The sequence below is a fragment of the Macrotis lagotis genome, chromosome X, assembly GCF_037893015.1.
Source record: "Macrotis lagotis isolate mMagLag1 chromosome X, bilby.v1.9.chrom.fasta, whole genome shotgun sequence".
Taxonomy (NCBI): Eukaryota; Metazoa; Chordata; class Mammalia; order Peramelemorphia; family Peramelidae; genus Macrotis; species Macrotis lagotis.
The window spans coordinates 588,669,282-588,691,424 of NC_133666.1; the positions used below are offsets into that span (position 1 = coordinate 588,669,282).

Consider the following 22,143-nt stretch of genomic DNA (forward strand, 5'->3'; position numbering starts at 1 on the left):
AAAAAAAAAAAATTTAAACAGCACAAGATCACTGTTCAGATTCGTAGGGTACTCCATTGGAGATCTTCTTCCAAGTTTGAATTGAACCACTAATAACTATTTTTTTAAGTACAGCCATCTTCCAATGCCAAATTCAGATAATTATGTCCTATCATCTGTTTTATATCTCTATATCTTATCCACAAGATCAGTTGCTTAGATAAAATTTGAGTAAACTACATTTACATTAAGTAAAATATTCCTTTGCTCTACTCATATAATAACCCTGTCAAAAATGAAATAAAATTAGTCTGTTCTTATTGAAGCCATGATGGTTCTTTATTATTGCCACTTTTTTCCCTAGATGTTTTATCAGAAATCAACCTAAGCTCCCTGAACTGTGCAGATTCTGTCTGTTTCTTCAACAGTAAATTAGCAATAAAAATAATAATACTAAATCTCTTACAGGAATCCTATAAAGATCAAGGGAGATGATGCATGAAAGTGTTTTTTCCTCATTATGAGCTGTACAAATATATTATTGCTATTCATTAGAAATTCTCCCTGATTTAAGAATTGGGACATTAGTGCATTGTTGGTGGAGTTGTAAATTAAGCCAACCATTCTGGAGAGCAATATGGAACTATCCCCAAAGAATAATAAAACAGATCATACCCTTTGGCTCAACAATACTAGGCCTATATCTAGAAGAAATCATAAAAAATGGGGAAAGTCCCACATGTACCAAAATATTTATAACAGCTCTTTTTTGTAGTGGCAAAGAACTGGAAATTGAGGGATTGTCCATCAATTGGGGAATGACTGAACAAGTAATGGTATGTGAATGTTATGGAGTACTATTGTTCCATAAGAAACCATGAATGGTAGCACTTTAGAGAAGCATGGAAAGAATTGCATGAACTGATGCTGAGCAAAGGGAGCAGAAAACATTAACATAGACAATATGAGTTGATCAACTTAGATGAATGCATTTCTTCTCAGCAGTTCAGAAAACTAAGACAACCCTGAGAGACTTGAATGCCACCCACATTCAGATGGAAAAATGCCATCCCCATCCATACAGAAAAAAATTCTACTAGAAAAACCCATAGAATTTGATTGCAGACTGTGTTCACTTTTTAAAAATTTATCTTGTGTTTTTCCTTCCTATCCCATGGTTTTCTTTCTTTAGTCCTAATTCCTCATACACAAAATGACTAACATGTAAACATGTTAAACCCAAGTGTACATGTATGATTTTCATTAGAGTGTTTGCCACTGAAGGAAGGATGGAAGAAAATTGTGTAATATAAATATGCAAGTGGATGAATGTTGAAAAACTTTCATAATATGTAATTGAAAAATAAAATGTAATTGAAAAATAAAATATCAAAAAAATAAATTCTCCCCAATTTAAAAAAGATACTTATATGTTAAACTGCAGAATCCTTTTTTTAAAGGAAGAACAGGGGCGGCTAGGTGGCACAGTGGATAGAGCACCAGCCTTGGAGTCAGGAGTACTTGAGATCAAATGTGACCTCAAACATTTAATAATTACCTATCTGTGTGGCCTTGGGCAAGCCACTTAACCCCATTGCCTTGCAAAAAAAAAAAGGAAGAACAAAATAATTTTCAAAATAAAAAATTATTTAGCTTTTTCCTCAAGAATCTAATTGGTAACAGACAAATTATTGACAGATAGTTTATAATTCACATTAATAAATAGTAAAAGAGTGCCTAGCAGCCCTTGATGAATTCAAGTCACCTAGGTCAGGCATCCTCAAGTCGTGAAAAAACTGAATGTTAAGTGCTGAGTCACTGTCAATTAAATCTGAATATTATGGAAAACAGAAGAGATAATCACAAGACTGGAGAAGAGAAAATATTGTCTCAGTTTTCAAATAAGAGAAGAGAATAAAGACTGCAGCTATAGACCAGTGAGATTGACTTTTGATTTCTGGGAGAATTCTAGATTAGATCATTAAAGAAACAGATAATGAATATATAGAAAGAGAAGTAGTAATGAAAGACTGACACGGCGGGGAGGGGGGGGGGAGGAAAAAGTAGTCATTATCTATTAAATGCTTTCATGTACCAGGCACTCTACTGCCTTCTGGGACTACAAATACAAATGTATATAACAGACTGTTCCCAAAGAGATTCTCCATTCATTGGCTGGTTCAGAATAAGATGAGCCTCAGGTCACAGGGGTGGAATCCAAGGTTTCAATTTAGGGGAAATGAGAATGGTGATAGCTAGTGTGAGCAACATGGTGATCAAAAAACAAGTTTTGCCACCAAAAAAAAGATAAGATTTTTGCTAGACTGACCTCATTTCCTGTTTTGATAGTATTCCTAAAGTAGATCAGGGGAAATACTGTATGTATATGTATGTGAATACACACACACTCAACCCCCCAACATACACACACATAAATACAAGTTTGCCCAAATTCTAGCAAAGATCCTGACAAACTATCTCATACATTTGTGTGGAGAAAATGAAGAGATGTGGATTAGATAATAATTCACACATATGGATATAAAATTAGTTCAATGGCCTTGCTAAAAGAGCACTTTAATGGTTTAGTGCCATCATATGAGAAAAAGCATATTCATCCAAATGTGGGAGGATTAGTTCATATAGTGAATGACGTTAAGTTCGAAAAGAATCTTGATAGGTTAGAAGCTTTGGACTGATTCTGAGATGAAACTCAGTAGAGATAAATATAAAATCTTATACTTAGGTGTCATTAGGCAGCAGTTTGCCTGAATAAGAACTTAATGTTTTAGTGGATTGCAAGCCCAGTATGAATCAAGAATGTGATGTGGCTGACAACAGAAACTAAGGTAATCTTGGGCTGATTAAAGAGGTGTATAGTTTCAGCAGAGAAGTAAATAACCCTATTGGACTCTGTCCTTAGAAGAAATTGTTTGGAGTATTATATTCAAGTTCAGGCACCACAGTTTTAGAAAGACATTTTTTTTAAGGTTTTTTTGCAAGGCAATGGGGTGTAATGACTTGCCCACAGTCACACGGCTAGTTAATTATTAAGTGTCTGAGGCCAGATTTAAACTCAGGTTCTCCTGACTCCAAGGCCGATGCTCTATTCACTGTGCCACCTAGCTGCCCCAAAAGACATTCTTAATATGCTAGAAAATATTCAGAGAAGGGCATCCAGGTTAAGGACTTTGAACCCAAGATCCATGATCATCAGATGAAGGAATGGAAGATGTTTAGCCTGGAAGAAGTAAAATTCAGTGGAGACATTCTAGATAGCTATCTTCAAGTATTTGAAGAACTGTTATGTGGAAAAGAGATTGGATATTTTGGAGCTAAAGGGATAAATCATAAACAATGTATAGATGTTACCAAGACATAAATTTAGACTTGATGTCAGGAAAAATTTCTCAATAAGTAGAGCTGTCCACAAGTGGATTAGGCTACTTTGGAAAGAGATGGGTTTCCCCTCCTTGGCAGTCTTCAAGATAGCCACTTGTTATAATAATAATGTTTGTCCTTCATTTTTTATTTTATTTTATTTTATTAACTTTTTGTTTTTAGGTTTTTGCAAGGCAATGGGGTTAAGTGGCTTGCCCAAAGCCACACAGCTAGGTAATTATTAAGTGTCTGGGGCTGGATTTGAACTCAGGTACTCCTGACTCCAGGGCCAGTGCTCCATCCACTACGCCACCTAGCCGCCCCATGTCCTTCATTTTCAAAGAAGCTCACAACATCAGGGAGGTGATGCTATGACAAACACATGACTTGAATTTGAGTGAGGGGGACACTGTGCTAAGTTCCCAGTTTCACTTCCTCCTCCAGATCCATCTGGGTCCAGTGGTCAGATATGAATCGGGATGACTGGAGATGGCCCTGGATGCAAGGCAATCAGGGTTGTGATTTGCACATGATCACACAGCTAGTAAGTGTCAGAGACTGGATTTCAACTCCTATTCCCCTGACAGCAAAACCAGTCCTCTATCCACTGTGTCATTTCCTCGAGGGCTATTGATGTTCTGTCAAAAATTCGAATTCTGTGATCATTATTATTTTTTTTTTTGCATCAGTGGATCCTGAGAGCCACAAAATAGTAACTCCGTCTCTTAAAATATAGCATCTTTGAGTAGTAGAAGTAAAATTATATGTGACCACAAGTTCAATAAACATCTTACACCAAGCAGCAAGGATTTGTAAAGTATTGCCTTCATGTGCTACTAATTTCCAGGAAAGGGATGCTTTTAGAAAAAATATGTGTATGCCTAATTGAAAAAGTACATAGTAATCAACTTTTATTTCTGGCTTTCATACAACAGGCTGACTAACATGGTCGCCAAATTTAGGTTGCCTGAGGACAGACTACTTACTGACTAATACTAAGTCTGTGTGTGGCCATGACCAAATGCATTTTCTGACCACAAGACCGTGTCTGGATTCTCCTTTGTAATTATTGCACAGCCTACTGTAATTGTAAGACATATATTTACTTCCTACCTTTTGCCATGTTCTTGTGTCCAAGAATCTAAGCTGAACTGGAAATGTAGACAGATCTCAATGTGATCTTCCAAAAATTGGAATTATCCAGTGAATGGGATATGTGTTAGCATAGAACTGTGAATATATGTGTGTATGTGCATGTATGCAGGTAGGTATGCTTTAAAATGCACACTTTGCTTTAATTTTCTGCATACAGATAAAGCAGACCTCCATGAAAATCAATAGTTTTTATGATTTAGATCAGGGGTCTCATCCTTTTTAATGTTATGGATTCTTTTGATAGTCCAGTAGAACCTTTGTAACCCTCTTCAGGATAGTGGGGTTTCGTTGCTGTTATTGTTGTTTATAAAACAAATTTATTTATTTTCCCAACTACATAGTTTTCAACATACATTTTTTGTACGTTTTTGAGTTAATATATTTTTCTCCACCCTTTCTTCCCTTCCCCTTTCCACTTAATCTGATATGTGTTATACATGTATAAAACCATGTAAAATATATTTCCTTATTAGATATCTTTTGAAAGAAGAATCAGAATAAAAGGTAAAAAAAAATGAGAGGGGGGAAAAACATAAAACAAATTTTAAAAATGGAAACTAGGATACTTTGGTCTGTATTCAGTAGTTCTTTCTATAGATATGGTTGATATTATTTTCCATCACAAGATCAGAATAATGTTTTTAATGCATTAAATAAATGACATGAGAGGTGGCTAGGTGGTGCAGTGGATAGAGCACCGACCCTTGAATCAGGAGTTCCTGAGTTCAAATCCAGCCTCAGACACTTAATAATGACCTAGCTGTGTGCCCTTGGGCAAGCCACTTAACCCCATTTGCCTTGCAAAAACCTAAAAAATAAAAATAAAAAATAAATGACATGAAATTACAATGGCAATCAATTATATGAAAATGTAGTTATAAAAAAATATTTTTAATACATATCCATAGGTCCAGGTTAAGAACTCTTGTTTAAATGAAACCATTTATTAAGCAGTAGCAAATCAAAAAGCTTACCCAGCCAAAGAAGAAAGGATGATAACAAATTTAGTAAGCTAACAATTTATTGTGTGACCTTGAGCAAATCTATTTCCTTCTCAAGTCCATTTCCTCATATATAAAATAAAGACCTTGGATTAGCAGAATTCTAAAACCAAACTGTGTTGTTTTAGTAGTGTCTCTAGATTCTCCCCACCTGCCTTTTGATGTGTTTCTGATGTTTTCATGTTCTTTTCATGTCTTGAGGTCACCTAAGTTATTGTAAATAAACAACTAGCAGAGTCAGATTTTTGTTTGTTTATAAAACGTTGTAGAATCTCAGAGTTTATACCTTGTCTCATATTTTTTTCTCCTGCTTTTCTAAAATTTTTTCCTTCACTGTTTTGAGAATTACCATGTTGGTTTTGTATTTTTTCCAAATGGGATGAGGATGTTGGTAGAATTCTTTTTATATCACTTTAAATAAACATAGCCTTCAACTGAAGAAAATGTTTGTCTCTAGGAGACTTTAACTGTTGCAAACTCCTCTATGTTTTAGTTTCCCAGTCCTTGAGCTATTAGTCACCATTGACATTCTTCCTCATTCTCAGTTTTGCTCACCTTCTCCTTTCATGATCATTGATGTCAGTCATCACCTTCAGCTTTCAAGTTCCCTACTCATCCTTCCCTGTTTGTGGGTATCCCATTTGAGTTGTCTTTGCTTGCTTCCTCAACACTCCAAAATTCAGAAAAAAAAACCTAAGGCTGATTTTTGTTGACTTCAAGGAAATGATTTTCTTCTATGATTATACTTCCGAGTATAGTAGAATAGAAAGAATAACAACTCTGGAATCAGAGGACCTTGGTTCAAATTTTGCCACTGCCTTAATTATGTATGTAAACTTGGGCAAGTTAAATGTAACCTTTCCAGGAATCAGTTTCTTCATCTGTAAAATGAGGCGATTGGATTAGATGACCTCTGAGGATTTTTACGGTTCAGCTCAGACCTCTGCCAGAGGCTCTGCTTAGCCTTTCTGATCCATCAGTGCCTTCCCTTTGAGATCACCTCCCATTTACACTGTATTTATCTCATATGTAACTTGTTTTGCATGTTATCACTTGCATTGGAATGTGAGCTCCTTGAGGGCAGGGACTGTGTTTTTGCCCTCTTTGTATCTCCCAGTGCCTAGTACAGTGTCTGGCACACAGTAGATTCTTAATAAATAAATGCTAGTTGACTGACTAGATCTGTGACCCTATGATTTTCCAGCATTTGTCATGACAGAAAATTAAAAGTGTGACATCACAGTGAAATATAGGAATACCTCTTCCTCTTTTTTGGTCTGGGGCTACATCTGGTGCCAATTATTGAAAAAAAAAGAAGCAATACTTGCTTCTATTACTCCTTCAAAAAGGGAGAGGCCAGGTAATAGAGTGGAGAGCTCACTGGCCTTAGCTTTAGAGTCCCCAATGTCCTCTTAGCAACTCCAGCATGAGCTCTAGAAGTCTTAGTCCCTTTGCCTCAATGAGCTTCAGTTTTCTTAGATATAAAATGAATACGTTAGTTCTTGCTCTGCTTACTTCTTACTTGTAGTGAGGATTAAATGAATTAATGGACATAAATACTTTATAATTATAAATGACTATATATGTTAAATAACATTTCTTTTTGCTCAGAATTTATATATAACTATGACTCATATTGTTTCCACAGAGATATTTTAATATATATAACTAATTTAAACTATACTGTATAGAACTTGTCTTTTCAACTAAAAATATGTTCATTTATAAAGCATATTTCCCTTATTTGTATTTACTTTTTTGCCTCAGGTGGACTCCCAGTGGATTCAACTGATGATGACTCGGAACAAATAGATGAAGATATGATTGTGACCCAAAGTCAGACCAACTTCATTTGCCCCATTACTCAGGTACTTTGCCCTAAATAGATTTTTAATAGAAAAAGTGCCTGCTGACTTAACCACCCAATCAAAAAAAGTGATTTGATTTCATATTTAGATTAGAGGGTGGAGGGAATTGAATAGTAAGATAGCTCAAGTAGGAGCATATAGGAACAGTCAGCAAACTGAAGTATTTACTAGTTTTCTGACTGCTAGTCATTCACGAAGTCTAGCAGTAAATTGATGTTTCCAACAATTCTCCATTGTGCACTGTTGGTGGGTTGTTATCTTACCCTGTACAAATGGAAAATTGAACACAAAAAGGCTAGTGCTTGAAATCTCAACCCCTGACAATGTTAATTTACTGAACTGCCTGGAAGGCGATAGTCATCATTCCTGTAAACGTAATTTTCTTGATTACAGTTGGAAATGAAGAAACCAGTGAAAAATAAAGTATGTGGACACACCTATGAAGAGGAAGCCATTAGAAGAATCATTGAGTCGAAACACGAAAGAAAGAAAAAGGCATGGTGAGTTCACAAGGAAGAAAAAAAGCTGTTGCTCTTTCCTTTACCACAGCAAATCAAAAGCCTTTGTTCAAGCAATACTGGCTTGGCAGAGTCAGAGGAAGGAATACTTATATGTCCATTCTCAGTCATATTCAACTCAATAGTTGCATAAACACAAAAACTAACTCTAAAAATGAGACATGAGGGGAAATTTTATAAATTGCTCAGGAAGGGTGTGGAGAAAAAGAACAAGGTATTCAGAAAGCGGAGCATTATGTAGTGGAAAAAGCATTGGATAGAGGGTCAGAAGACCCACATTCACATCTGTAAACTTCTTGTGCAGCAAAGACAAGTCATTTCCTCATGTTGAACCTCAGTTTTCCTTTCTCTAAAATGACAGGGGTTAGACTGGATGATCTCTGAGACCTTTTTTAAAATCTAAAATTGTTTTTTTAATTTTTAAAAATTTACTTATGTTTGAATTTTACAATTTTCCCCCAATCTCACTTCCCTTCCCCCACCCCCACAGAAGGCAGTCTGATAGTCTTTACATTGTTTCTATGCTATATATTGATCCAAATTGAATGTGTTGAGAGAGATCACATCCTTAAGGAAAAAATAAAGTGTAAGAGATAGCAAAATTGCATAATAAGATAATTTTTTTTTAATTAGAGGTAATAGTCTTTAGTCTTTGTTCAAACTCTACAATTCTTAAGAGGTGTGAGGTGGTACCTCAGAGATGCTTTAATTTGCATTTCTCTAATCAGTAAAGATTTAGAGCAATATTAACTATGGATTGCTTTGATTTCCTCATCTGTAAATTGCCTCTGCATATCCTTTTGAGAAAAAATTTTTTATGACTTTTAGGATCATATATCTAGAGCTATAAGAAATTTGAAAGGCCATCTCTAATCTAATTCCCTGATTTTTACAAATATGGAAACATACCCAAGGTCACATTGTAAATGATAGAAATAAAATTTAAATTTACATGTCAAATATACCTAAAATAAGAGAAAATTGTTGTGAGGGTTAGCTATCAGAGGCTCTGTATCCCACTTTGAAATTTTTTCTTAGGTTTCTTAGGTTCAAATAAAAATAAAAAGAGATAATGATTTTTTACTTCCATAGTCAGTGTGGTAGTACAGTGTGAAAGAGGTAAGGATCTGCATTCAAATCCCAAATCTGCCACTTATTCATTATATGGCCTTATACAAGTCATTCATTGTAATTGGGTTACAGAAAATAGGAATATAATGTTTGTACTGAATACCTAACATAGTTGTAAAGGGGGCAGCTAGGTGGCACAGTGGCAAGAGCACCAGCCCTGGAGTCAGGAGGACGTGAGTTCAAATCTGAGCTCAAACACTTAATACTTACTAGTTGTGTGACTTTTGGCAAGTCTCTTAACCCTATTGCCTTGCAAAAACTAAAAAAAAGAAAGAAAGAAAGAAAGAAAAAGAATGAAAATGCATTATAGACTTTAAAATGCTGTTAATAAATGTGTTGGATTTTTTTTGCATCGTTACTAATTTATCCCAAGAAAGGATTGGCATAGTCAAGTTTCCTGTATATATGTTTTTTGAGAGTCACTGTTTTGGGGTTTTTTTTTTGTTTTGGTTTGGTTTGGTTTTTATTTAAGGCAGTGGGGTTAAATGATTTGCTCAAGGTCACACAGCTAGGCAGTTATTAAGTGATTGGAACTCAGGTCCTCCTGACTCCAGGGCTGGTGCTCTATCCACTGTACCGCCTAGCTGCCCTATAGTCAAGTTGCAGTACAATTCTGAAATTCATTCCTTGAATGAATTCTTCTATTAGGGTCTGTAAATAAAAGGAGATCTGCCTATATTTGATAAAGTGCCTCCTGTATTCCAGTCACTGGGAATTTAAAGGCATAAGTTAAGCCAGTCCTTCCCTCAAAGAACTAACATCTAAATAGGAGAAATAGTTAGTATGTATTCTTGGGAGCAGGGCACTAAGAGCAGATAGGATTAGAATAAACTTTGTGTGCATGAAGACACTGGAGCTAAGTCTTTGAGGAAAACTGGAATTCCAAGAGGCCAGAGTAAGGAGGAAGAGCTTTCCCAGGATGGGAGATGGCAATTCAAAAGGTAGGAGAGAAATAACATGAAAGGTGATGGGAAAGATAGGAAACAAATAGTTGTGGAAAACTTGATGCGATAGAAAAAGGAGGGGCTAGGTGGTACAGTGGATAGAGCACTGGCCTTGGTGTCAAGAAGATAGGAATTCAAATCCAGCCTTAGTCACTTGACTGTCTCTACCTGACTGACCTTAGGCAAGTCACTAACTCTGGTTGCCTTGGACCATCTCCAGTCATCCTGATTCATATCTTCATATCTGATCACTGAACCCAGATGGTTCTGGAGGAGAAAGTGAGGCTGGTGACTCAGCACAGAGCCCCCTCACTCAGATCCAATTCATGAGCTTGTCATGGCATTACCTCTTTGATGTCACAGTCTTCTTCGAAAATGAAGGACAAACACTATTAATAGGAAGCCACTGGAATTATAATGAAAATAAGGACTTAATTGTGGGACAAAATTGAATTGGCTGTCAATAATGTTGTGTTATTGAACCCACTTGAATGAATAATTTCTACAGTGAACCTGCCTGTCCACTACTTTGAAAGATTATTTATAAATATGTTTTTAAATGCTTTTGTTTTTGCTTTGATACAGTTATTATAAGTTCTTCCTAAAGAAGATAGCTTTTAAAAAGCATCATGTTTCCAAATCTATTAGTTGTGGGACCCTTGGCTCAGTACTGAGACAGGAGAAACAATTGGTAGCTTTGGGGGATGGGCCCAAGTAGCAGAGTAGGGTTTCAGTTCAGTGGAGTCTCAGTTCCGACTTCAGTTCATGTAGAGGAATGACTTGGGGCAGGAATATCAGGCCAAATAAGAGCCCTCAGTGCAGTCCAAGTCAGCAGAGTTTTTCCATAGACATTGAGTACAACAGTAGTTCATTGAAACAGGTCAAGCCCAAAGGCCTAGTGCTCAAACCCAAATCCATATCAAGAACATGAAGAGTTCAGACCAAGGGACAAATTCAAAGTCAGGAAGGATTGATGACAAAAAAAGAATCCTGCCATAAATATGTTACAATATGGTTGTTGTCCTTCATTTTCAATGAGGACCAAAATGACATCACTCTTTACAGTGTGTCTGACTGTGACTGATCAGACCATCACAAGCTTGGAAGGTTCTATCACAGGTTACTCTACATAAACATTTGGAGTGGAGATGTCTCTAAATCTGCACATCTCTAGTTTTTTTTGGGGGGGGGGCGTGAGTTATTGCAATTCTGCTTTGATCATAGAGAGAGAGAACAACCATGCTGGGCCACACCATGCTGGGCAGTCTTTTGCTAGTGACTCCCATGTAATAATAGCTTCAACAGTTCTTCAGAGAGACTTTGAGAATGTCTTTGTATCACTTCATCTGATTTCCATGTGAGTCTTTGCCTTGTGTAAGTTCTCCATTAAATATTATTTTAGACAAATCTACATTTGACATGGCCAGCCCATCAGAGTTGAGCTCTCTGTAGTAACATTTGAGAAAACTTGAGAAAGTGTCTGATTCATCTTGCCAGGTGATCTTCAGAATCTTCCTAAGACAGTTCAAATGCCACAATAAACAGACCAGAGTTGGGTGATGCAGATAATTTTTAGGGCATCCTTTCTAGCCCCTTTCTCTTACCAAGAAGCAAGCAGTAAAATCCTTTAAAAAAAGCTGTTCAGACACCCATGGACCTATCAAATTCCACTACTTTTCAGTGCAGGTGAGAAGACAACCCCATAGCTAGACCACCTGTATGCAGGGTTGTGATTGTAGCTCTAAATGTATCCACACCTGCTACTTCTTAACTTGCCTCTCACCACAGGACTTTGAAGTAGGTAAAAATGGTAAAATGACATGGTTTATGTCTTTTGATTCATCCATAAATTGAATTTAAGTGAAGCAGAGTTGTATGAAGTCATGGGTTCAGTCTCTCTTCCAGAGTCACTTGAGGCTTCGGGCAAGACAAAGTCAAGATGACTAGTGATGGTTTGGGATGCAATGGATGACCTTGGTATCTTCAGGGTCTGACTAAGTTCTAAGCATTACATAGCACCTAGTTCAGCCACCTGCATGGCCAAGATCAAATTGTTCTCATCTCCCATTCAGCTAAGGGATAGTCTTCACATGCTTGAGGTAAATGTCCCTCTAACTCATTGAAGGTTGTAAGACTACCCTTGGTTACTCTTAACCTGGTTTAGCCCATTTCCTGAAATGATTTACCAGGGTGTGGCCACTGTGCATGCTACAATTTCTTGAAACCACAGGTGAGAGTTGGGTGAATCAAATGGGCACTATAGGTGGGTGAGCAGCCCTTCAATTGACTTGGCAACCCTCACACCAGAGATACTGGTCTTTCCGGAATGTGTCCTACATGTTATAAGGACATGGAGATTCAAGACTCAAATTCAAAGGAAGAGAATGACTATAAAACATAGACATTCAAAGTCTCAAAGCAAAATACAACTTGGGTAAAAATTAATCTAAATTCTTGGAAGAATTGAATTAAGTATTAAAAAAGATTTTTAAAGGTTTTTATAAATGAATAAGGATACTATATAGGGGGAAATGGAAAAAGACTGAAAGCCATGGAAGAAATAATTGGAAAGGGAATTAATAACTTGCTGCATGAGGTAAGTACATGGAAGCAACTAGATGGTTGGGCATGGAGTCAAGAACTGAATTCAAACCCTGCCTCAGATACCTACTATCTGAGTGATCCTGGGCAAATTGTTTAACCTGTCCTTAACCTCTATTTGCCTTAATCCACTGGAGAATAAAATGGTAAAGCATTCTAGTGTCTTTGCCAAGAAAACCCCTTAATCACAAAGAATTTGGTTGCAAGTGAATGACTGAACAATAGTAACAATATGAGGAATAAAACTTTTCCCTAGGAGCAGTGTCCCTAAAAATTATAATGGACTAAATAAAAGCTAAAACAAAAGGAAATATTAACAATATATATTATATATATTAACAAAATAACAATGTCAAAACGGAAGATAATAGAGAATGTAAGTATCTTAAAGCAAAACACAAATAAAAAGAATGATTAGACTATCTGGCGGGGCGGCTAGGTGGCGTAGTGGATAAAGCACCGGCCTTGGAGTCAGGAGTACCTGGGTTCAAATCTGGTCTCAGACACTTAATAATTACCTAGCTGTGTGGCCTTGGGCAAGCCACTTAACCCCGTTTGCCTTGCAAAAACCTTACAAAAAAAAAAAAGACTATCTGAATGCCATGACACAAAAGAACTTAGACATTATATTTCAAGAAATCTTAAAAAAAAAACTGTCCAGATCTCTTAGAACCACATAGCAAAATGGAAATAGGAAAAAGTCTACTTCTTTAAAAAAAAATCCCAAAATGAAAACGCCCAGCAACACTATAGCTAAAATCCAGGTCAAAGGAAAAATATTTTAAACATCCAGAAATAATTCAAATACTGGGAGATTAAGATTATTTTTATATATATATATATATATATATATATATATATATATATATATATATATATATATATAATTATACTTAAAATCATACACGATTTAGCAGATTAAAGGAGAAGAGAACCTGGAATGTGGTATTCTAGAAGTCAAAGGATATAGGCTTCAAGTATGAGAACTTGTCCAACAAAAGTCATTCTCATTCTCTAGGGGAAAATGAACCTTTGATGAAAAAGGGAATTTTTCAGGTGTTTCTGTTAAAAGATCAGGACTTCAGAGACACTTGGAAATGCAAACACAGTTGTCAAAGGAAACCTAAAAAGGTAAACTGAACAAGCAATCTTAGTGGATTGAATGATGATAAACTGCTTATATTCTCATGTGAAAGATGATGATATATGTGTGTCCCCTCTGAACCCTATCAAGAGAGACATAAAGGCAGTCAAATCAGACAGAAAACCTTGGAGTGGTTTTGTTGTGTCTTGATGATCTTAAAAGAAAAATGCAAAGGGATAAGAATAATTCACAGGGAGAAGAACAATCCACAGTGAGAAGGGGAGGGAGGTATGGAGAAGTGCAAAGCATCTGAAGAGCCCTGCCTGCCACCACCTTTGCAAGCCTCACCTGGCTGCACTTCTGCACAGACTGCCACAGAGAGCTTCTCCCAGAGTCTGGGCTCCCGGACTTCTCTCGCCTCAGCTTCCCTTGGCTTTGTGCATCCTGTGAGAGCCGGGCAGTCTTTGTCTTTTGTGACTCCAGGATTAAGTGACTGGTGCACAGTATGTGATTAGTGTTTACTGACTTTGACTGGTTCTTATTGGAGCCTATCAAAAGGGAAGAATGCAGGCCCAGTACAGTGTCAACAGGAACATGGACAAGGACAAGAAGAATTCAGAGAGAGGGTGGATTAAACAAAGCAAAGTCTAGGGATATGCAAAAAATAGTAGAGCTCTTTTTGTCAAAGCAAAGAATTGGAAACAAAAAGAGCGCTCCTCAGTTGGTATATAGAATCAAATACTCTTGTGTTTAAGAAATGAGGAAAAAACATGATTTTGAAAAGAGATGGAAAGCCTTAAATGAATTGATGCAGAGTGAAGTGAGCAGCAGCTGAACAAGTTGTAGCAGATGAATGTAATGGAATACTATTATGCAGTAAGAAAGAGATGGTCTCAGAGAATCCTGGAAAGATTGCATGAAGTAGTATTGGACATGACTAGTAAGTAAATTTATTTTGCTTAACTATACATATTGAAAACAAGGATTTTGTTTTTCTTTTCTTTCTCATGAGGGGAGTAGTTGAAGATATAATAAAGGTGGATTTTTACTTATTGAAAAAGTCATTTTTAGAAAAACTGTTTCTCTATTAAGTGTTCCTTTTTGAAGGAAGTCTAGCATTCTTCATCATCAATCCTCTCAAATCTTGATTGGTCATTGTGTTGATCAGTTTTTAAATATGTTGATGTAATTAATATAATTTTTCTAGCTGCTGTCTCTGATATATCCTCTTCTATGTTATCCTCCATCTCCTCAATTCTTTACAATCTGTCATCTGTCCCATCACTAGGCTGAGACAGATCTCTTAAAGACCTGTTGATCTTAAACTCCTAATTATCAAAAATGGTGATCTTTTTTTTCATCCTTATATTTCTCCCTTTAATTTTAGTAGTTAATTCTGTTGACCACAGTCTTCTTCTAGATTGCTTTTCCTCCCTTGTAAATATCATTCTCTCCTAATTTTCTTGTTTTTTTAATCACTACTTTTTTAAAGTTTTTTTTTTATTTACAAAAATCTATTATCTTTCCCTCCCCTGTCCTCCCATCCCCTAGTGGGGGGTGGGGATAAACAAAACTCTTTTAACAAATATGCAGAGTCAAACAAAACATTCCTATATTGCCCATGCCCTCCCAAAAAATATTACATCTCAGTTCTGTAACCCAAATTGCTGTCAGCCATTCCCTCATTGATAGACAACTTCCTCAGTTTCTGCTTCTTGACATTAAAAAAGAACTGTTATAAGTATGTTTGCATATGTGATTCTTTTGATGTTTCTTTGACCTCTTTATAAGTCTGGTAGTGGTCTCACTAGAAGTATACAATTTAATAATTTGGGGACATAATTCCAAATTGCTTTCCAGAATGATTATATTCATTCACAGCTCCTGCTTTCCTGCAACTACTTCAGCAATGATCATTTTCCCTTTTTTCACCTTTGTCAGCACCTCAGATGTGAGATCTGGAGAATTTTTCATATGGCTATCCATAACTTGAGAGATAGTGATTTATTTGTGATTATTGCAGGATTGAAGAGTTCAGAATGTCAAGGAGTAAGTTGTAAAAAGACTGGAAAGGCAGGTATCCAGAAGGGGGTTCCAAAGCAATGATCACCAAACCCTTGGGCTATTGTTGTTCAGTTCTTTGTGATTCTATGGATCATACCACCCCAAAACTGTCCATAGGCTTTTCTTGACAAAGAAAGTAGAGTGGTTTGCCATTTCTTCCTTCATTGTTTTAAGACAAACACAGATTAAGTGACTTGACCAACTGACACAACTAGTAAGTGTCTAAAGCAGGATTTGACCTCAGTTTTACCTTTATTAAGCTTATTAAGCTTATTATACTTATTAGTATAATGGCCATGTGTGCAGTAGTGATGCAGAGTTGTGTTTTCCATGACCAGCACCCAATGTGGGATGTCTTAGCATGTTCTGATTGAACTTTGATGAATTAGAACAGGTACATTGTATTTTGGAACACTGTCTGAGTCACAAAGGTTCAGCTTCTGAGACCTTTATGATATTCTGCAGTGGCTTTGAAGAATATACAATATTTGATACTTATCCCCTAATTCTGCTCTAATGAAGTTTTCAATTTGATTCCACAAATATTCAATTCCTGGTGTGTGCAGAGCTTTATACTATTTATCATCCAGTTCTCATTAAACATGATCCCTGTCCAAAGACAAAAAAATAGTTCATATCATCAAGGAGTTTAAATTCTTGTATAAGAGAGAGGTAGGCAAGAAGAGGAGGAGAGTAGGGAACAATATATACATACATATGTATATATATATATATAATATATATTTATGTATATATAAATTCAAACTATGAAAAGTAGATTTGGGGTTAAGTTGGTAGCTGTTGGGGAGATGAGAGGCTTCATGTAGCAGGTATCATTAGAGGTAAGCTTTTGACTGTGAGCAGGGAGCACCTTCCAGGGGAGGCAACTTAGACAAAGAGTAGAGGCCAGGGATGGAACATCATAAATAGGGAGCAATAAGTAGACCAATTGTAAAGACTGTAGGAAGGTAGGAATGAGGGAAAAAATGCTGGAAAAGATAGGATGGAGCCAGATTGTGAAATGCTTTAAATCCTAGACTGAGTAGTTTGTATTTTATTCTAGAGATGCTATTGAAGAATGCTACTGAAGCTTCTTAAGAGAATGGTGTGGTCAGAACTGTGCTTTAGGAATATCATGTTAGCTGTGAAGTTAGAATGACAGATAGAGAAGATACTAAAAGCAAGATCAATTAGAATATAGTTACAGTTATTCAGACAAAAGGTGAGTGCTGGAGCCAATATAATAAGATGGTGACTGACTAAAGAAATGGCCAAAAAAATGCAAGTGATGGTGTAGATATAGAATGGTCACAACTTGGAAAATTATTGGATAAAGGGACATTAAAAAAAAGGAGCCAAGCTTGACCCTGAGGTTACATATTTGTATTATTAGAAAGATGGCCTTATTCTCAACAGGATTAGGAAGTGAAGATGGAGGCAATTCAGTCCCATTTTAAGTATGATGATTTTGAAGAGCCTGGGACATCCATGGAATTCTGGAGTTCAGACGAGGAGATGTTGATATGCACATTTGGAAACCATCTGCACAAAGATGTTGAGCTTCTGGAGCTGTTGAAAACACATAGAGTGAATAGAACAGAAGAGCCCAGCAAAGGAATATAAAACTGCATACCTTTTGACCTCACAATACCACTAATAGATCTGTATTGCAAAGAGATCGTTAAAAATGTACAAAAATATTTTTAGAAACTCTTTTTGTAGTGTCAAAGAATTGGGAATTGAGGGAATGCCTATCACTTAGGGAATGTTTGAACAAGGTGTGATTTATGAATGTAATGAAATACTTTTATTCTGTGATGATGATGATGATGGTGGTGGTGGTGGTGGTGGTGGCGGTGGTGGTGTTTTTCCTTCATTTTCAAAGAAGACCATGCAACAGGAAGGTAATGCCATGACATGTACAAGAATTGGACTGGAGTGAGGAGAGGTGCTGTGCCAAGTCATCAGCTTTATTTCTCCTCTGGAACCATCTCGGTCCAGTATCCAGATATGGATCAGGATGGCTGGAAATGGCCTTGGATGTGAGGCAATCAGGATTAAGTGTCTTGCCCAAGGTCACACAGCTCGTAAGTGTCTGAGACTTGATTTAAACTCAGGTTCTCATGACTTCAGGGCTGGCACTCTGTGCCCACTATGCTATCTAGCTGCCCTATTGTTCTGAAAGAAATGATGAGCAGGCAAATTTCAGAAAAACCTGGAAATATTTCCATGAACTGATGCCGAATGAAGTAAACAGAGCCAGGAAAGCATTGTACACAGTAACAACACTGTATGATGATAAACTGTGATAGACATAGCTCTTCTCAGCAATACAGTGATCAAAGACAATTCTAAAAGACTTGTGATGTAAAATACCATCCACATCCAGAGAAAGACATACTGTGTTCACTTTTTTGTTTGTTTGTTCTTTCTTTGTTATGGTTTTCCCCCCTTTTGATCTAATTCTTCTTTTACAACATGACTAATATGGAAATATGTTTAACATAGTCACACATGTATAACCTATATCAGTTTATTCATTGTCAAGGAGAGGAGGAAGGTAAGGAAGAAAGGAAGGGAGAAAAATGTGGAACTCAAAATCTTACAAGTAAATGTTAGAAACTATCTTTACAAATAATTGAAAAAATAAAATTAAAAAAAAGAGAGAGAAGAGGGCCTGGGACAAAGTTCTAGAAGTAAATCCATACCCAGGAGGTGGAACATGTATGATAATTCAGCACTGAGGAATAGGCAGACAGATAGGAAGAGAATCAGGAAGAAGCAGGATCATGAAAATCTAGGAAGAACATCAGAATCAAAAACTTGAGATGACTAGAAGGATAAAGACTAATTCAATTAATTAATTCATAAGTCTTCATTCAATCAAGAAGCTTGCTGAGAATAGTCTCAGTTGTATGATAGTAAGAAAAGTCAGATTATACTAAGCTGAAAATGAGTGGGAAGTGAGGAAATGGAAAAAGCAAACATTTCCTAGGAGTTAATGCTATTAAAGAGAGGAGCAATATAGAAGGGAATGTCATGGTCAAGTGAAGAACTTTTTTAGAATAGGAGATTGAAGCATATTTGTAGGTAGCAGGATAGAAATTGATGTGAAGTAGATAGGAAGCAGATGACAGAAGGAACAAGCTCCAAGAAACAGGAATGTAGAACCAAGGGCACAAGCAGAGAACTTAACTTGGTAAGAGTAGATTTTGAGTCGGATAACCTGAATTTGATTCTTGCCACTTTACTAGTCCTTAAATGCTAATTTGGGCAAGTTTTGAAAAAATTATTTTTTTCTCTCCCAATCTCTGCTCCACTTATTTAAAAAAAAGTTTTATTTATACGTTTTTTCCAACAACATATAACAATAGTTTTCACCAAACTTTTTTGCAAGGTTTTGAGTTTCACATTTTCCTCCCTCCTTCCCTTCTCTCTCCCCCTTTCCCCTGACAGAAGGCAATCTAATATAGGCTCCACATAAGACAGTTTTAAAAATTGAAGATAATAAATTTTGGTCTGCATTCAAACTCTGCAGTTTCTCCCTGGATATGGATGGCACTTATTCATCACAAGTCCTTTAGATTGTCTTTGATTATTGTACTGCTAAATTGAACAAATCCTTTATAGTTGATCATCACTCAGTATTGTTAGTGTGTATAATGTTCTGGTTCTGCTCATTTCACTCAGCATCAATTCATGTAAATCTTCCCAAGCTTTTCTGAAATCCTCTCCCTCATGATTTCTTTACCACTTTTTTTTTTTTACAAAGGGAACAAACTTTCAGAACCAGCTGTCCCTTTATATGTATGTTAGGGCAATCACAAAAGAAAAATAAACTTTTTTTTTACCATTTCATTAATCATGAATTGCTCTTTATTTGACAGTGAAGATGTGTGTCATGAAGCATCTAATCCCATTAGTTGGTCCTGTATTTCCATCTCTTTCATTTTAGTGCTTTGTGGATAATGCATTAGCTTTTTAGTCAGACTGTGCAGCCAGATCCTGTTGCCCAAGATGGTCCTGAGCTGGGCACTCCTTAAACCTCACAAACTGAATATTCTTTCCTCTTCAGTGACATAAGTTCAAAAACCAAGTGTCTCCTCTAAAACCAAAGGACTCTCTGAGTCCTATACCATGATGACAATGAGGGCTTAGGGTAGGGAACTGACACGCCTGACTGGCTCACTGAGGTGTTGGAGGGATTAATAGACTAATGCCTATAAAATGTTCTCTGAACTTATTATTCTGGAGGTGGGAGTGCCCTTGTCCATGGTGTGATGCTGTCATTAAGGGATTTTTTTATGATTTCATTTGGTATAAACCACCTTGAGGGAGTTGTTTCTTCCATGCATTGTGTTTTGTTTTTCACTTTCCTGAGAAGATAACTTATTTGAATTTGTATAACTAGAGTAACATCAAAGTCTTTTCCCCCAGGTTCTGAGAGTTTCATCTTATATATTGTACCTTTTTTTCCTAATAAGTACACCTCTTTATATTTAACCAAAATGAAACTAATTTTCTGTATGGTTGAATCCATCAGTTCTCAGAATGTCTGTCATTTCACTAATTGAAACCATATTATGTCATCAGGAGAGCTTCACCACCTCACAGTCCACTTCCCTATCCACAATATTACTCATTGTCTGGATCATTGAAGTTTATACATCATGGTGTATGTAAGAGAAAGAAGAAAAAGCTTATCTTTAACTATCACAGTTCTATTTACAGAGAACTTTTCCCACAACAATCCTGTGAAATAGTTAGTGAAAGTAGTATTATCCTCATTTTACAAATGAGGAATCTAAGGTCTAAGGTCAAATGTTTACTAAATTACAGAACTGGAACTAGAACAGAGGTATTTCTGACTCCCAAGTCCCTAGTTTTTTCCATTACTTCACATTGTGAGGCAGATACTTGTCTCTTCCCCCACCCCACCCCCAGTAGCTAGCTGTTTTCCAGGTTAGTGTATGAAAACTATCGTGCTGATGTGTATTATGTCAGGAATAATCCAAGAATTCCTACATGTGGCTTTCCATTTTGCCAAAATGTTCACCAGCAGGAACTTTGGATTTGTTGTACTAGAAAGTCATTCTGTGATTCTGCCTTTCTAAATCTCCCACATTTCTCTGGCTGGACATCTTTTATGTCCTAATAAATCCTATTATAATTATTTATGTATTTGTCTTATTCTCCTTTGAGAGCAGAGACTGAGTCTTGTTTCATCTTTGTATCTCACCTAGCATAATGCATTTTGTGAAAGAGTGTTTAATAAAGATTTCTTGAATTGAATACCAAAAGAGAGACTTTTGACTTTTAGATTTTCTTTCTTCTTTTTTAAAATAAGAAATAAATTATTACATATCATTGAAAATATTTTGATCTAGGGATAAAGCATATCACTAAATACTCTGTGGGAAGAGTACAATTCTATGAAAGAAACTCAATGTTGAGATAAGACAGTTTTTGCCTTCAGGGAGCTTCCACACTAATAGAGATTAACTTTTAGTACATATTATTATATGATAAGCATATTAAATTATTACAAAACACAGTGCCAGATGAAGACAGTTGCTGTTGGTCATAAGAATGGAAAGAGTAGCCCTCTTTTAAAATTATACCATCTAAACAGTACTGGGCAGATGGATGTCTTTCCTGTTTTTAAAGAATTAAAACTTCTTTTGTCAACATGTTTCCATATTAAAATTTAAATATTCAATAGAAATAATATCTGTAGGTATGTTCTACTACATTACGTGTGTGATATTGCTATTATAATAAGTTAATACGGAGTATAGAACCTCTGCATTTATTGGATTTGTTCTTGTTGTTTTTCCTCTCTGACAGCTGCCCCAAAATAGGCTGTAGTCATACAGATGTAAAGCTGACAGATCTTGTGCAAGATGTAGTACTCCGCAGAGCCATCGAAAACCACAGAAAAATGGCCGACAGTCAGAGCAAACAGAGCCACTAGACAGCACAGATGTCTACAGTACATGGGCTCTTGCAAGAAGGAAAGTCTATCACTGTCAACTGAGATCACTTACTTTTTATTGTAAACCGACTAGGACAAGTCATGTACTCTTATTTCATTTGCAGGTAAAATTAAAGATTTCAAACATAATCAAAAGGATTTTTAACTGCCAAGCAACTTTCACTTAAAAGTTTTCCTCTTTAAAACTTTGTATTTGTTCAATAAAATGATCATATGTAAAAACTTGTTTTCTCTATGGTTTTCTTATTTGATAAATTTTTCAAAAGATGTAGACATTTTTTTGTATTTCAAAGTATTTAGTATTTAGACTGTATTATGACCTCTAATCCCTCATCCCCTCAGTTCTTTCAGGTCACTTCTGCCTGACTATTCTTTCCTCTCCTCTACATCATGACCCCTTGGTGAACCAGTTCATCTTTACA

The 22,143-nt window shown here is 36.2% G+C and overlaps 1 protein-coding gene across 1 annotated transcript in view; it reads left to right on the forward strand.

The window, feature by feature from the left end:
• Positions 1-21,947, forward strand: part of NSMCE2 (NSE2 (MMS21) homolog, SMC5-SMC6 complex SUMO ligase) — a 281,655-nt gene extending 259,708 nt beyond the window's left edge. Inside the window, exons 5-7 of the mRNA XM_074201685.1 lie at positions 7,284-7,384; positions 7,778-7,884; positions 21,574-21,947. Of these exons, the coding sequence (XP_074057786.1) occupies positions 7,284-7,384; positions 7,778-7,884; positions 21,574-21,700 (335 nt within the window). The 3' untranslated portion in view covers positions 21,701-21,947. The remainder of the gene's footprint in view (positions 1-7,283; positions 7,385-7,777; positions 7,885-21,573) is intronic.
• Positions 21,948-22,143: the final 196 nt, after the last annotated feature.